Source organism: Pieris brassicae, chromosome 11, assembly GCF_905147105.1.
Source record: "Pieris brassicae chromosome 11, ilPieBrab1.1, whole genome shotgun sequence".
Classification (NCBI taxonomy): Eukaryota; Metazoa; Arthropoda; class Insecta; order Lepidoptera; family Pieridae; genus Pieris; species Pieris brassicae.
This window is the reverse complement of record NC_059675.1, coordinates 8,060,663-8,078,379: the sequence shown is the minus strand read 5'-3', so window position 1 is coordinate 8,078,379 and position 17,717 is coordinate 8,060,663. Positions and strand designations below refer to the sequence as shown.

General features: G+C 33.7%; 2 protein-coding genes across 4 annotated transcripts; both read left to right on the top strand.

Annotated features, from left to right (window-relative positions):
- Positions 1–445: 445 nt before the first annotated feature.
- LOC123716369 (lamin-C-like) lies at positions 446–9,126 on the top strand. Its single transcript, XM_045672081.1, has 10 exons — positions 446–1,008; positions 3,243–3,375; positions 3,862–4,060; positions 4,350–4,471; positions 5,126–5,266; positions 6,625–6,830; positions 7,172–7,427; positions 7,647–7,868; positions 8,474–8,566; positions 8,958–9,126. Exons 1-10 carry the CDS (start codon positions 578–580, stop codon positions 9,000–9,002), a joined length of 1,848 nt encoding a protein of 615 aa, XP_045528037.1. The 5' UTR covers positions 446–577; the 3' UTR covers positions 9,003–9,126.
- Positions 9,127–11,161: 2,035 nt separating this feature from the next.
- On the top strand, positions 11,162–14,453 carry LOC123716644 (UPF0489 protein C5orf22 homolog). 3 transcript variants are annotated; one of them, XM_045672487.1, is made up of 5 exons: positions 11,162–11,397; positions 12,311–12,495; positions 13,338–13,889; positions 13,965–14,210; positions 14,341–14,453. In XM_045672487.1, the coding sequence occupies exons 3-5, from the start codon at positions 13,551–13,553 to the stop codon at positions 14,434–14,436; spliced, it is 681 nt and encodes a 226-aa protein (XP_045528443.1). In that variant the 5' UTR covers positions 11,162–11,397; positions 12,311–12,495; positions 13,338–13,550; the 3' UTR covers positions 14,437–14,453. The 3 variants fall into 3 exon arrangements, with proteins under 3 accessions (XP_045528443.1, XP_045528444.1, XP_045528442.1); XM_045672488.1 differs by lacking the exon at positions 11,162–11,397 and adding an exon at positions 11,835–11,856; XM_045672486.1 differs by lacking the exons at positions 11,162–11,397; positions 12,311–12,495 and having other exon boundaries at positions 13,113–13,889.
- Positions 14,454–17,717: the final 3,264 nt, after the last annotated feature.

Here is a 17,717-nt window from a genome sequence, read left to right as displayed (position 1 = left end):
GCAAAGCCTCTAAAAATGAATTGAACCATGGTCTGGCAAGAAATGTGGCACTTGCAAATTGAAATCCCTAAGTCCGATTCTAGTCCATCTTAAGATGGTGGTATTACATAAATTAACTGAACTTGAAATTAAAGTATATGATTAGTCAATATATACTTTACATAAGACATCAGTCCAAAGACTAAACTTTTCTTTTATATATTTTTTTATCTCAATAAGTTGGACTACCGACTTGATGACGTCAGTTAACAAACTAAGGAGGAATATTACAATTCCGTGCTGAGTCATTACCTATATGTATTTTTTTTAAATACACGTTTATGTTTAATTTTTAACCAATTAAATTAAATTTAAAACTAAAAATCAAAGAAGGTTATTAGTATTAGTTTAAGAAGGGGAAAAACTGACGTTTAAGATGGTCACCCCAGACCCAGCGTAGTGACTCAACTTGATCACGTGATCGCATTGCCTAAGCTTGGGTTAACATATTACAGGTTGTGGGGCGAAGTGTACGTTTGTCTTTCTATAACAAGCCAACCGTGTCTATTTTGATATTTGTTACTGAAAAAATATCAAAATGTCGACCAAATCAAAAAAGACAGTATCATCGTCTTCAAACATAAGTGTTGTGTCATCAGTGCAAAGCCCTCAACAATCAAGCACTCCTGTCGGTAGCCGCCCTTCTAGTTCAGCCGGCCGGCCACACAGCCCTCTAAGCCCTACAAGACATAGTCGTTTACAAGAGAAGGAACACTTACAAAACCTAAATGACCGCCTTGCAGCTTACATTGATAAAGTACGCCAGCTTGAAAGCGAAAATTCAGGATTGCGTCGCGAAATACAAACAACCCAGGAGGTGGTCACACGCGAGGTTTCCAACATTAAAGGGATGTATGAACATGAACTTCAAGATGCTCGAAAACTATTAGATGATACTTCTCGTGAAAAAGCTAAGTTAGAGATTGATTTGAAGAGATTGATAGAGGAAAACGACGATCTCAGTAAACGGTAAGCTTGACTAAACTATCTCATTAAAGTGTTTATTACTGTTTAATACACGTTTACAGATTATCATGCTAGTATTTTCGTAAATAGGTTACCTATTTTTATAGAAATATCTTCCGGATAACCTTAGCATAGTTTACGTCATCGGCGGCATTTCAATTCGGGCACGCTATATGAACGCGGCCGACCTCGCCTTTACGACACAGTGACATCATCTCGATATATAACAATCCAATTATAGTGATGTCCCTATCAATTTGCATCTTTAAAACTTTCTTCAGATTACAATCATTGTTTGTAAACAAATATGCTAAATTAGCTTAATTGCAATTTTTGTTGCTTCAGAATAACTTTAAACAATTTAAGTAATATTTCAATTTTTAAAATAAGTAAAACTTGAAAATAATACTTAATTTAAATTAGTTCTAGTGTGTTTGCCACTTGCTTGACCATGTTTCCATTAATATTAGGTGGGATTGCAGCGAAATGTGTCCCGTTTCATTTACTTAAAATAAAATGTAGCCTGTTATATATACATGTTACAACTTTGTTGAGGCAGAAATTTAGACAAACATCTTAAATTATTTGAAAATAATCCCATGTCCTAAACTCTTTACATAAATATTTACTTCCAAGAATATTTGAGTGTGTAATACAACTCGCACCTTCAAGGGCTCATATCCCAGCTGTGCAATGGATTCTGCTATATGCATTATTAACTCTTGTACAGAGAAGGATGATTACAATTGACATTAAAAATATTTATTCTTCATTTATAATTAGTTTATTATTATTAATTTTGTTTAATAAATGTTGTTTCTTTTTGCTAGTGTTTTGGTTTTTCATTATTAAGTTAATTTAGAAAACTAAAGCATTATTATTCTTGTAGGCATTAATGTATTTTAAAGAACAATTTTATTATTGATATTACTTTGTGACTTTACCTTGCAAAAAGGTTGCTGACCATGAGGTCTATGTCACTACAGCTCGTGCATGACCTTATACCCACTGCATTATAATAATCATATGGTTATACGAAAACTACACACTATACTACCAAAAAATTATATACACTATTATTATGTGCATTTATTAAGCTTGTAAAATCATAAATCTTGGGTTTAAATTAAGCATTATGTGTTAATTTAATATTTTTTGTTTTTTACACTTTAACATACTAAAATTAATTAGGTCTATCTATATTAAGACAGGTTTTCAAGTGCAGGTTGTGTATTAAAAAGGTGCTCGATTTTTTTAGACACATGTTATTGTCCAGTCATGTTTTCTCAATAAACGATGACGTACTCTTGTAGGCGTTAAGAGAATTTACACTATAAATATACATAGTATGTATATGATAATATTTCCTCGTATTTATTTGTAAAAGTTATATCTTTTGTACAAATATTATAAGATACTTATTATATATTTAAAGTTATCTCCCACATAGATTGCCCTCAATTACTTATTAAATAGCAATGTATTTTTAACAAATGTCAAATCATGAGATCTCCTCAGATGCGACATTCCGCCAGTACTATATTGTCCTTGTGTAGACTACTTGCAAGACCTACTTTTAATTTTAAATTAATATCAAATTATAAATATTGTTAGCCTTGGCCCCTCAGTCTCAAATCATGTTTGTTTATACTATATTAACCTACCAACGACATCTTTACCTTGTACGAATCTTGTACTATTTACCGTAAAAATGCCTCAGTATTCTTACGTAATCGCTGTAAATAGCGTGACTAATCATTGATCAAACTGTGTCCCTCAACATTTTTACTAAGCTTTGTTATGCATATTTATAAAGCTCAAAATCGTAAAAAAATACGTGAATAAAGCGTGACGTAACCAAGTTATAATTTTATTTATTTTTGGTGTTGACATTATGTTTTCTATTATTATTCAATAAATTTGTATAATTAATTCCAAGTTGGAATTACAACAGTCAATTTTTATTTTTTATTTAGTTTAGAAAGAGAACATCACAATGGCCACAATTTATATATTTAAGAACTTTTAATATCAAGTAAAACTTACCAAAGAACATAAATTTAAAAAAAAATCAATTAAATATTATGTAGATAGTGAAACACATACTTAAATACACACATGGAATATGATTGAGTTCTATCTTATGTGATAACAATTTATTACTTCCTTTATACTGCGTTCTTGTTAGTCAAGCAATATAATATTTAAAAAATACTTATTTACTGTGAACATTTCAGTTTGGACAAAAAGACAAAAGACTGGCAGCAGGCAGACAATTTAGCGCGTCATTTCGAGAACCGTTTCACTGAAGAAAGCAACAAGTACAACACCGCCCTCGCTGATAAGAAAAAAGCCCAAGATGAGGCCAGAGTATGTATATTTGTATACCTATAGAAATAAATACATATTTTAAAACGCGACATAGACATAGACACATATGAATAGCGAAAAAGTAATACTTAAATGTCTCTAGGAATGTATAATTTTTTCATACATTTAACTAATGTTCAGGGTTAAACCTCACATTTATTGGTCAAGTTATTTTCTTAGTCTTACTGATTTCCCATAACATGGAAAAAATAAGGTAACAAGAACAGAGTGTCGTCCCCTTAATTGAGACTAATTAGTGTTATTGGACATTAATTATGTTAAATATCCCTTTTAGTAAATTAGGTTAGTTTTAAAATACTTATTAGTCTAGTTATAATGATGTCTTTGTGCAGAGACAAAAAAAGTCTTACCCATTTCCCATAACAGAAATCTTACACATTATGAAAGAAACCTCGTCTTGTTAAAACTTAACTGTGTATTAAATTTTGAAAAATGACCAATTTATATTTTTACATTGTTTTACAGGATCTGGCAAAGGAGTTGGACAAACTACGCAAAGTATACGCGGAGACACGCAAGACCCTTGAAGAAGAGATGCTTTGCCGAATTGATATGGAGAATACAGTACAGAGTCTGCGTGAAGAACTCTCTTTCAAAGATCAAGTGTTCCAACAAGAGCTGCAAGAAACTCGAACTCGGAGACAGGTCGAGATCTCTGAAATTGGTTAGTAATACATTTTTCAAGTATTTATTCAATATTGAAATTGTTACACTACAGCACCCAAGAGTAACCAATACATTAATATTCAGTTAATAATAGTGTCCACAATAAAAGCGTTCATTTATATGAAGTCCATAGGAGGGTTCGATTAGGCACGTTATTTTGTTGCTCATTGTGTTTGTTTCTCCGATATTGAAAAATGAATTTTACTCTCAGAGTTATAAACTATTACCTAAACATCGAGGCGGGCAAAATACATTGTTATATGTCTTAATATATTTATTTCCTTCAGATGGGCGTCTTGCTCAACAATATGAAGCTAAACTACAACAGAGTCTCCAAGAGTTGCGCGAGCAACAAGAAGCCAACATGAAAGCCAATCGTGATGAAATTGAAGCTCTCTATGAAAATAAGGTAAAAAATAAACGTATTTTGTTTTTAACAGACAATACAAATTAATTTTTATGTTCATACTTTCAATTTAGTTAACATCGATATTTATCTTTTTAACTATTTAGTATATCTTATCTTTTTCGAGTTGTGCCTTCTTCCTCGAATGCACATTACAAAAGAATAATTGAAACTTTTGATTACTTTTTTTCTTATCATCAAATTGTTATCATTAGATAATTTGTTTTGAAATTTTATAAATACGTGGTTTTATCATTACAAAATTCTTAACACTCTGCAATCAATTGCCAGCAAGACAATTTTTCTAGGAATACCTAAGAAATACAAGATTTCAGATTCGTTTAAAATAACTTTAAAAACTTACTTAACATATCGCTATTTATGTTTGAAAAATAATATTAAAACACAAGGACAAACTTTATATTTTTGATGCAGAGTTGTAGTGGCAAATATATAGGCAAAAATTGATACACTTGTCCACGTTTTTTGTCAGTATAAAAAATATTATGATATATAAACTACTACTTTTTTATTGAAAAGTACATAAACCCTAACATACAAGCAAATATTGTTTTTTATTTGGATAGAATAGCAATCTATATCTTGTATTTAACGAAATTATTAAAAAGTAGTAGTAAGACCAGATTTTTTTAATAGATGAAGAATCTGCAAGCGGCGGCCAATCGCAATAGCAGCGCTGCGACTGTCGCTGTCGAGGAGCTACGTACGATGCGCACACGTATCGACAGTCTCAACAACACACTTAACGACTTGGAGAACAAGAATGCCGCTCTTAGTGTAAGTATTAAAAACTGCCGTAAATATGTTTGTACAATAAAATATGCGTATTATTCAAAATGCAAATACAGTATAAATTCTATATAACGACACTGAAGGGACTGTGCATTTTATGGTGCGTTATTGAGAATTGTCGTTAAACGGAGAGAAGGAAAATCTGAATTTGAAAAAGAAAAAGTTTATTTTAGACTAGTGTTATTAGTTATGTATATAAAAATCAATATATACAGTGATAATTTTTACTTGCCACGACAGTTTGAAAGTTGGTGAGTCACTAAGTATTCTTAGTATGGTAATCCATGACTCCTACTTATTAGTCATGGTCAACAATAGTCTACACGTGCAATCAATCCCAATTTGTAAACAAAAGTACGATTTCTTTAGAAAGGTCGTTTGCATGATGCCGACAGTCGAGTTAATTGCGGACTAGGATAATAAAGCGACATACACGAACGAGCGAACGTACACAGCTGCGCAGTTTTTACTAGTTTCAGCAATTTATAAAGTAATCAATCAATTGTTGTCGTTATTGAAAGTGGGTGTAATGTCCTATGTAAGCTAAACCAACCAAAGCCAAATGATTTCGACGCTTTTGCAAGTTCGTCGTTAAATCGCGCGACATTACATGGACTTTAACACAATATGTGTTTTTGTATGTTTATCATGAAATGGGACCTTTTGATGCCTGACTCTACATTCTGATAGTTCTAATTCTTCTAATCATTGTAGGCATGTATTAAGTTTGTATTTACTATACTTGTATTATTTCATTTTCAGTTGTATTAGCAAATGTTAATATAAGAAAATAAAAACCTTGCAAAATAGATAAGGTTTTCAGAACTGCCTTGATTACTGAAGGTTGAAACGAAATAATTATAATTGCGTCAAATAACGATAAAAACATCACCACAATTTTCTTTATCAGCTGGTTGTACAAGGTCGACTAAAACTGGTTTGGATGCATTAAATTTAACCTGTTAAATTATTTTTATTAGTTAGAAAAATTATAAATATGTGTACACATATTGCTGCGTCTGCATTTTTTCCTACTGCACTTACAGTAACGGAATAACGTTTTTCTGTAATTGGTTTTTTTTTTAAATGCCAGCCTAGCTAAAACTGCTCACCAACTCCTTAAAGGCCGGCAACTCCCTCTTCAGCCTTGTGAGTGTCTATGGGTGGCGGTGACACTAACTACAGATGGCTCTCTGTTTTATAAAAAATACTAAGCTCAAATGTTGGTTTTGGTTCTTTTACTAAAATAATATTTCATTATCCTCGGTTAAATTATAATTATATATATTATATGTAAAAAATCTATATAACTAACTAATAGTTCTTACATGTTTGTTTTACAGAACCGTTGCCGTGAACTAGAGCGTCAACTGGAGTCTGAACGGGCTCGTCACGCTGAAGATCTTGCATCATTGGAGCAAGAGCTGGCTCGACTTCGCGATGAAATGGCGGCCCAACTGCGGGAGTACGCCACCCTTATGGACATCAAGATCTCGTTGGACCATGAGATTGCCACCTACCGCGCCCTTCTTGAGGGTGAAGAGGACAGGTATTTATGAGTTATCATGGTTAAAAATTGTAATTAGCATAGCAGGTGTATTATGTCAGCTTAGATACATAATACAAAAATGTTTTGTGCACATCCTGGAGTTGCATATATAATTTTCGAAAACCCCGCGGCTTAAACTGTTTGTTATTACGATGAAATAAAACATTTTGATGTGATAGAAGTTGCGAATACATACTAACTCCTTTTTTCACGACTAAATAAATACACATACCTATTTTAACAAAAATCGATCCTTTTCCGCGTAATTCACTTTACTCTGTTTTTATTATAAAAAAATAAACAAATCAAACCAGATATTAAACAGTTATTAATTATTTTAGGTTGAACCTGACATCCCAGTCGCCAGGCCGCGAATCTCGCGCCTCCATGAGCGCAAGCGTTAGCGGGAGCGGACGAATCACTCCAGGACGACGTGCCACGCCTCTTCGTGCGGCTCGTAAGCGCACTCTGCTCGATGAGAGCGAGGAACGGAGCCTTCAGGACTTCAGCGTTACTTCCAGTGCTAAGGGAGACCTGGAAGTCGCCGAAGCCTGCCCCGATGGTAGCTTCGTCAAGATTCGGAACAAGGGAAAGAAGGTATAGTCTGGAATATATAAATTTGCTTAAAGACATTCTAATATAAACGAAATCTGTAATTTTTTATTGAAAGGAAGGTATTTATTTGCTTGTAACATCATATTAGTGGCAATAATAAAGAAGAATTTCATAAAACACACAATATTAAAGGAAGATCGTTTTTCTTCATATATGTCTTCAATGTTCTTTTGTGTCTGAAATATGAAAATCTATTCACAGGAACTAAGCCTCGGTGGCTACCAAATTGTGCGTAAAGCCGGTGACCAAGAGACCCTATTCAAATTCCACCGTACCGTGAAGCTGGAGCCTGGTGCAATCACCACCGTTTGGTCTGCAGACGTTGGCGCTGACCACGATCCACCCAAGGACATTGTGATGAAGGGACAGAAGTGGTTCGTCGCTGATACGTTCACCACCGCGTTGCTCAATACTGAACAAGAGGTGAGAGACTTACTTAATTTTAATTAAATTATTCATAACTGTGTACACTTATGAATGTCAATTTAAGAAAATGTTTATTTAAAACTAGTTGTACCCCGCTTCAACAGCGTTGATTTTACTAGTCTTCCACAATGGATTTTGTTCTTCAACTTAACACAAAATTGGAATAATTTGAATACTCCTGAGACTAATATCAAGATTAGAGTGTTTAAAGAAACTTGACTCTCAAATGGTTTTAAAATTTAATGCAATTTTTGCATTTATGGTATATCGTAGAGTTAATTGCTTTATATTGGTGGAAGACTTTAAAATCGGTTCATTAGCTTTAGTGTGCATTATAAACTTAACAACCAGTTTTATCAATGCCTTTCCTTACTTTCTGCCTAATAAACACTAGGTAAAGTATTAATTATAAGAATCTGGTATTCTGGTTTGAATAATGGTCATATGTCAGGCACAGAAGCCTAATGACCTACATCCTGGCACTAATAAACTGTGACACTACAGTTCAGTTTAATATGTTTAGGTTAGGAACCTGGTAGAGACTTAAAAGTAATTAGATTTCTTTATAAAAAATAGACTATAAATATTATTAATATCCACAGGAGATAGCCATATCCGAGAGACAGCGGCGGCAAATAAGCACAAGCGCGCAAAGACACCGTGAGCTCGCACATAAGTTTCCCCGACGTGAAGGGGTAAGTAATAATTATCTTCGCCTAAATACCTTACAACATGCTGTATAACAGCAGTGTGGGCCCAGGCTTTCAACCCCATGGTGGAGGTTTGAATCACGGCTGTGAACTAACGGCCACCGTTCAATTGCAATAGTCTGGAGACACGTATTGGAGAGATTATTTAGATCAATCACAATCCAAACGTTAAATAATAATTGACAAATTTCTTTAATTCATGACTTCCTAAAGCTAATTTAATAAAATTTTCTTAAATGGTTATGTATGTTATGTGGATAATAAACAAAAAACATTAACATAGAATATAAACATGTATACCTATTTTGATATACCCACGTCGGGTTGGTACCGCGTGATGTTTATTGTTATTAAAAAATATTTTTTTTATTTACAGTTGGGTGAAATTCGTGAGGGTGAAGAGAATTGCCGTATAATGTAAACAGCCCTGCGCAAATAGTTATTACGTTAGGTGCCTCATCATTAGATGTTTTAGATATTAAACTTGTGTTTGAATAGAACTGCCATAAATCAGAAAATCAATGAAATTAATTCAATATTTACAAAGCTTTTGGTCTGAATGTGCGCATTCTCTTAAAAGTTTCCTAAAACGTGGTTAAAAAACTGAAAAATAACAAAAAATATTCCTACTTTCTCCTTCCGGCTCTTACTTCGTCACTTTATTTATAATATAATAATTCACTATGAAGGCGACATTTGGATGGAAAATCTCTCAAGCTTTGTGAGTGGTGGACAATTTAATGGTGTTCTATTTGCACATGCGACGTGACATGCCACGATAGTTGGTTTCACAAGGTTTTCAATGCTTTGTAGACATGATTTGCCTTATTTCATATGAATATAATTTTTTCTGCAATTTATTAAACCACCTATCGTGCAGTTATCGTGCCTTAACAATCAAAGCTGACAAAATAATACATCACTTGGTTTAACTTTCCATGTATATTGTTGAGACGCAAGAGTGCACTGCCATACTTGCTTCCACACATTCAGTGAACAAAGTACAAAGTTGTGGTTCACATAGCGAGGCAATCCGTAGATATAATCTACTAAATTAATATTACATTGAATAGATTATTTTTTTAGTATTAAGTCTAAGGTGACCGTGTCGTAGGTTGTCAATTTAGATTATAAGTATTTCACGTTATTAATATTTTTATATAACAGAAAGGTGCAAGTCGCAAATTAAGATACAGAAAATATACAAAAGTTTAAGGTCTTTGTGGGTGTGGTTTAACCTTTCAAAAATAATTTATGTACTGTAAGAATATGTTAAGAAATTACGTACTTTCATTTTTTAAGTTAAGAGGACAGAATCTTTTTGTTTTGTTTAGAATCATTGGCTAACAAGATTTCATTGAAAAAATTGCTTAATGTGAAAATTACTTTATAAAAATAAATATATATTTAGTTTTAATCAATTGTGAGTTTTATTCAATATTAACAATTATTATGGTATAATTTATACATCTGGAAGAAAAATGAAGATGGTTTACAAACCAAAATCAAACTCTTTGATACCCTAGTAATTCCTGTATGGAGCAGAAACGTGGACAGTTGTAGCGCGTTCAAAGCAAAATGTTTTCGCTTTTGAAATTTGGTGAAGGTGAATGTTAAGAATAGCTTAAACCGTGCCGACCTACCAATGCATCAATGCTAAGGGAGCGTTCAAGTATTACGTCACGCAATTTTTGGAGATTCTTGACCCCCCCCCCCCCATGAAACGCACTGTAACGTTTTCTGTATCCAATAGTAAAACGTTTCGTGACCCCCAGTGACTCCTTATATTTAAAACTTACCATTATGTGGTGTAAAGTACTGGAAAGTCTAAAATAATATTATCAATAACGCGTAATTCAATCCCCGCCCCGCATCGTAACGTATTACAAAAGGGCCCTCCCTCAAAAATTCGTTAATACTTTAACGCTCCCTTAGCCAATTAAAACTAGCTTGTCAACTATATATGCCGACAGCGCATCATTTCCAATGTTGGACACAACGCGTAGGGGCGACAAGAACCTAGAAAACCTATAAGTTCATTAGGATTTTATATATATCCTTTTATGCGCCGTAAGGTCTGTAAAAATGGTCGGCTTCTTTCGTATAAGTATAAACATGAATTTTGAATTGTTGTTATGTTCCATAACTCTAATAATTTATTAGAAAAATAGGATCCCAAATAAATAAAATACAAATTTTGTTTTCTTAACTATCGTAACTAAAATGTTTTATAACGCCACAATTAATATAGCTTCATTAACAACCAAATATACATATTGTTATGTATAAGAAATAATTATTTACCCTGTTCACTCGAATACAATAAATGGCTGTCTCATTTGTGTAATAAAGTAGTAGTAGTAATACTAGTAAGTAATCATTACTCAAGATCATAATTATGGTTCGGTTTAAATATTAATTATAAGTTTCAGTTTATACTAGATTAGATTATATTAGGAACTTCTATTTTCCATAGTGATAGTGATTGCTCTGTGAAATTAACTTATTACATATATCAAATGTCAGCTGCTGTTGTCTCACGTCAGTTACCATTAATTTGCGTCTGTGGATTGTGCTCTGTGATATAAATATATATAGGACATTAATTTAGGATTTATTTATTCTATCAATAATCAATATTCATATGCATTAGCCTTCTTGGTCTAGTCTGTGTTCATTAGTAGTAAACTGGTTTATCACACGAAACATAAATAATTTGTAAAATGTATATTACCATAAAGCAATTTAATTTTAATTCCCTCTAGAAAAAATACCAAAATATATAGATATTTCTAGTTTCAACATATTTAAGCCAAGTAAGTTGATTGATGGTGAAACATAAGTTATTTATAAAAATCTGTAATTCAGTTTTTGAGGTTAGTTTGATAGTAGATGATTTTTTACAAATTATAAAACATTAATTCGTAATTAACCTTTTGATTGGTATGGCTTTACATAATTATGGCCAGTTATTAAGAGATTATGACACTAAGTTATATTGATAAAATAAGATATGAATACTAAGTAATAAGTACTGAATTTACTAGCTTTTTAATTAAGACAAAATTGTGGACATTAGAAACTAGCAGCACAAAACTTAATTTGTTTATTACTTCTAAACCTTACTTCTATAAGTATAGTTCCAATAATTAACAATATCATTGGTACTTTTCAAACATTTATTTTTGAAATTGTTCAATAGCAGATGTAGCATAAATAAATTAGAAGCAAAGAAAGTACTTATTTATTTTTCTCACATGGATATCATACAATGGGTGTGTATTAAATTAATTGCTCAGAATTTACTGTAAATATAAAAAAAACGTATTTGGCTTCTTTTATTTATTGACTCTTAAAAGTAATTTAAATGTGTTTCATTTTAAACTATTCTTATTTCTAGAATAAATGTAGATTTCAATTACTTGATTTTTTTCCTTTGCTTTGTTAGAACCACCATAAATCACTATAACAATATAGTACTCGTATATTGTAACTGTACTCTTGTGAGTAAGTACATAGGTCTAATATAACAATTTATTTGTAGCATTGACTCTATTATGTCTAAGAAAATGCTTTTATAAATACCAATCAAATCTTTATGATTTAAATATTTACAGCTGAACATTTTAGCATTAACGCAAAATATTAACAGAAATGTAAAATAATACTTGTATATTATAATTCCGACCCACTTAAAATTTATCAACTGAAGGCTAATTCCGTATTAAGCAGGCGCTGTTTTCCCGCCTTGACCCATGTGGGCTTAACGGCGCAATAGGTCACTGAGCAGAAACGCGCGGGGTATGTTTGGACGGGCGTAGTAGCGTAATGACGTCAGTGACGCGAAGTATCGACCCTTTCCAGCCGTCACAACACTCCTGTCCCCCGCAGCTAACAATTCCCACCCGCCTTAGGTAATTTTTTTACATCTATGTTACATTTGTACAAGCGCAATAAAGTTTCTACGGTATTAAATGCTAGACATAAAAGCAAAGTGGTTTTTTTTTAAAATTAAAGTAGGAGTAGATTAAAATTTACCCCTACAGTTTTTCACATTCGAACAAACATTACCTACTTATTTTAAAGAACAACCACGCGATTTTAGTAAAAAGTAAATTAACACAATATCAAACAAACAAAACACAACGTGTGTTTGTTTGATATTGTGGTCTAAAATGTGCTCTATCACTGTCAATGCGAGTCTACTAGTCATGGGTATACCAAAGTCAACAGCAACCGTGTAGCAAAAGTTTCGACTATCCTATATATAGTATTACCTTGGCGCTGGAATTTCTTCGATTATCACAAAAAAAATATTGTGACTTACTTTTTTACCTTAGTCTAGTCTTAGTCTTTTGATTTAATTTTACTATGTCCCTTTGATAGCCTAGGCCTACTGTTTTTGCGTATAAATATCTACTGTAAATGATCGTATATATAAGTATTCGTAATTATACTATTTCAGGTTCATTAGCTATACTATAATAACTAATAAAGTCACACGAACAATAATTATAAATTAAATCAATAACCCATACAAATGGAAAATTTAAAGCAATTTAAAAAGATTCCTATATATGTAGTGGAAGAACATAACGATGCCTTACAATTCATATATTCCGCTATTGGTGCGAAAAAGTTGCCGTTAGAAGGAAACACATTATTGCATTTAGATGCTCATCCCGATATGCTTATAGATCGTAAATTAAAAGGAGAGGAAGCAAGAGGAGGGAGGAAAGTTTTGCAATTATTACAGATAGAAAATTGGATTGTGCCAGCGGCTGCCGCGGGGCATATAAACCGCGTTGTATGGATCAGACCACCGTGGGCGAACCAATTTACCGATGGATCACGACTAATTCATGTTGGAGACCACCCCGCCACAGGCTTTCTCCGAGTAGATAGTAAAGAACCCTATTATTTATCTGACGCTCTATATTCGTCACAGCTTGTGAACAAAAGAAAGTTTATGTTAACTGTCGCAGAACTAAGCAATCGTATGGATTCCAATATGCATAACTTATGTAATCAGCTTGATATCCACAACCCATTTGTACTAGATATTGATCTAGATTTTTTTAGTACAGCTAATCCTTTCTTGGCGCTTTATAACAATATAGGTCTATATGATTTGCTACAAGATTTATTTCATTTTGATGTGCCTGAAAACGACGATATAGAAAGTATTGAAAATACGGTTAATTTGCGAGAAATACAATTACAAGAATTGGAAGATTTATTTATGTGTATGGAAGAATTTGGAAATTTGGAAAATTACACAGGAAATAAAGGCTTATATTATGAAAAGGTAAAGGTATAAGAAAGTATAATAATAAATTCCTAGTACAACGGGTGGTGGTTCTTAACTTTGGTATTTTTTTAGGTTTCAACGTTGGTTCCAATTGTAGAGGAGGAAGCAAAACGCCTTGGGGAGCGACCGGACTGGTGGGCTGTGTTCGCTAGTGGGTGTACAAGAGATCAGGGTGGGCTGCCTCATCATATCAGCTCAGAAGAATTAATTAAGGACACCATTGAAATGTGCCTTAAGCAATTTTTACAAGGCTTACCATCCCCTATTTTGATTACAATAGCTAGATCTACAGATGACGGATATTGTCCTCCACATCAGGTTAGTTAACATCTAAACAGAATTGTTATGAGTTTCCCAATTATACTACTTATTTATTTAACAATAACATTTCAATTGTAACAATGTGTATATATATTTTAATCAATATTGGAAATATTTTTGCCCGCAGGTTGAATTAATACAATCGCAGGTTCTTCGCGCTCTAAAGGAAATATATGTAACGGACGAACCCATTTTACATTATTTAAATAAAATCAAGGAATAAAGATTAAGTAAAATGTCTTCTACTATATCTACCCTTCTCTTACAGTTGTAAACAATAAAACTATGCTATATATTAGGTCCTTACATATGAAATTGGCGTATTTCGTACTGGCCTATTTTAATCACGATGTTCTCCTCTTTGGTAAGGAATTCCAAATTCAAATTTGTACAGATATTTACTCATGTTTTTGTGCTTGGATGACCGTCATTCATTTGTTTTTTTGTGTTTCCGTCACTGATTTACAAAATGGATAACTTAAAGTATCGCATTATTTACGAGTACGAGTTCCGCCGTGGCACTAGTGCTACGGAAATGACTCGAAGGGTGAATGATGTGTATGGTCATGTTGCAAAAGAAAACACAGTTCGTTTTTGGTTCCAACGTTTTATTTTATTCTAGCCTGGAAAGGTTTAAACGGTACTAATATAACAATGATTGTAACACAATTATAGGCAACTTACTAATACTGCCTTATATACTAAAGCTTTGTTTGCTGCGAAACGTCGCGGTAGTGGCGTCACTATGGCGGAGCAGTTCAATTTTTGTGCCAAATGCATTCCCATAACTCGCCTGTAATGTGCTAAATGAACGCAGTTAAGACATTGTTACGGTTTTGTTACTGAGGCCGTATATAACGTAATCGAGCAACACCGATTGGGTAAAATGTATCATTAATTTGTTAAACATTTATATAATTCCATTCGAATGTAAAGGTTATTTGATACATAGGTAAAAATACGCCAGTCTACCCCAGCCAGAGACTCCATGTAGCAGAGTTTCGACTTCAGACTCAAGTTTGTTGCGATACTCATCCACAACTGCCTGAGAAATACCAGCCCAGCTAGTGTAAAGAGTATCCTCAGTGGTATCGTCCGCATTGCAATGAATGTTGCTAAGTTGCAACATATCATTGATATGCAGAAGAAACTGGGTCAGGGATAGCACACAGCCTAGTGGGTCGGAACATGCTCCGTCGATGATAACCTCGATGTTCCAATGTGCCAGAAAGCTGAAGATCCAGTGCCATGTGTTTTATGCTACACCCGATTGAAGGCTTTCGCAATATCCAAACTAACTACTAGCGCATCCCCCTTTCACTCAATAGCCTCTGCCCATGACTGTGTAAGGTGTACAAGGTCATAAGCTGAACGACCACGACGAAATTTGTACTAATAATAGCTAATCAGCTGGTGGCCACAGTAGTAGACACAGTATCCGGAACAATGATACCACGATACCAGGCAATGATCCGACGAACCCAGAGGAGGGTTGACGGGGAATTGGCAGTTCTCTGGATGTGATGTAAACAGAAGGTCCAACAAATATGGTTTGTGTCGATCCACATCTGGTATTCGCGTAATTGCGAGTACCATTTGTGTCAGGTCAAATGTTTAGTCATTAAAAGACCCGCGTTTCATCGGGTGGGATTTTTTCCAGCAGGGAATTTGCATGCCATTTGCATTTGCTTAATGAGTCGGTCAGTTTCGGCAATTCCACCATGGACCTTATACAGGTCATTCATTGCAGTCTACTCGCAGCCAGAGGTAAGATAGGTCCGTTCCTTCAGGCGTCCCGAGGCGACAAAAAAAGACATCTTCCCTGACCTACACGCAAATTCCCGCCCGCTTCACAAAGGAGTGTTCCAATTTTTACCCCGGAAGGAAGTATCAGCTGGGGAGGATATCTGAGTCTCGGTAAGAAAGAATGAGGTGTATATTATATAGTATATTTATTATATATAATATACATATACACATTCTGTAACACGCTTTTAACTGTTTTAAAGATTTTGTTATATGTATATATTTTTGAATCAAAAATTGTCTGTGCTTAGCTAGGTTTTTATTTTAAATTTCTTTAATTATTTTTACTATTAATACACCTCCTGTACATTTGTTAAATACGCAGGTGTGCTGTTAACGTGCGAAATAGCTATTAGCATTTAGAAGTGTCACTGATCAGGCCAGGTCAATTAGAGGCCATAATCGGAACAGGGACGTATGTCTGTCCCATATTGCATTGGGGTAATTTATATCTCAATTGGACTTTTTGCCTACTTACATAAATTAACTCTCTTCCTAGGATACCAATTTTTTACTTACGAATCGACTCGTATGTTATTTTATGAAACAATCATTTTAGACTTCTTATCAAATCAATGGAATATCTACGACTACAAATGCAGCATCTATTATAAATTTAATCAGGCGCAATGTCGAATATTTTGACTTATTAAAACATCATTGATCGGACAAACAATTAAGTCCTTCGATTGGGGGCGATTGGGGTCAAATGCACATCGAAGTGGCGTCTGGGTATATCTAATTCTGAATTACATCATGCACTGGTCACGTTGGAAAAAATTGCGACTAATTTAATGTAATGAAAGTTTATTGGCATGGCGTCCAACTTTAAATAAATAATGCACATTGCATTAAAGTCGCAATAGCCACTTAATTTTCACACACATTTTTCATGTTCGTCTATCGCAAATTTAACACAAGGTACTAAAGCAATAGTTGCCATTATTGAAGCTGTCATAATATAGCATTAAATAGGCTTTCTGACAAGATATCAAAAACTATTTTAGATTAAGAGACGATGGCAAGCGGCCGGTTGGGATGTCTTTGATCCCTGGAAAATGGGACGGGTTTTAATATGGCATGCTACTTGTGTGGACACGTTTGCCCCGTCTCACCTCTTTCGAACAAGCGAGAAAGCTGGGGCAAGCCGCAGAGTAGGGAGAAAAATAATAAACGGCACAAATATAAGAGTATTTCCTCCAACTTCGATTTGTTCCCTGTTGGCGCCTGGTAGAGAGTACCGTTGACACCAGAGCTGGTGTTTTCTAGCTCAACGAATAAGTATCGCAATACAGCGAGGAAATGCCACAGCGACTAAACTTTTTGAATTTGGTTGATTTTCTTTTTAATAATTACTTTATAGGTTAAGAAAATTTTAAATATTGTATAATTGTATTATATATATATATACATATCTAATAAAATCAATAAGTTTTAGATATTCATAATTTTAAGTATCCGCCAAAACCCCTCTCTCTGTGACGTGCCATAGTAATATGTGGAAAATGAGTTACAAATGGTGTGCATACCAAACATTTTCAGATATGTGATTAAAACCCCCCTCCAAAAAACGATGTATATAAATAGTCTGGCGATAAATAGGTGCACATAACAGTTTTTCCATTTTTCAACTCTTTAATTATTTAGAATTTGTAACAAGTATAATTTATTAAACTCCTTTTGATTCTGTGCCATTTC

Bases quoted from the DNA above. Each gene is read 5' to 3' on its own strand.
- LOC123716369 (XM_045672081.1), top strand. From the start codon at position 578: ATGTCGACCAAATCAAAAAAGACAGTATCATCGTCTTCAAACATAAGT. The intron at 6,831-7,171 runs GTATTTATGAGT...TAATTATTTTAG, and splicing joins CTTGAGGGTGAAGAGGACAG to GTTGAACCTGACATCCCAGT. The intron at 7,428-7,646 runs GTATAGTCTGGA...ATCTATTCACAG, and splicing joins TTCGGAACAAGGGAAAGAAG to GAACTAAGCCTCGGTGGCTA.
- LOC123716644 (XM_045672486.1), top strand. From the start codon at position 13,122: ATGGAAAATTTAAAGCAATTTAAAAAGATTCCTATATATGTAGTGGAA. The intron at 13,890-13,964 runs GTAAAGGTATAA...GTATTTTTTTAG, and splicing joins AAGGCTTATATTATGAAAAG to GTTTCAACGTTGGTTCCAAT. The intron at 14,211-14,340 runs GTTAGTTAACAT...TTTTGCCCGCAG, and splicing joins GATATTGTCCTCCACATCAG to GTTGAATTAATACAATCGCA.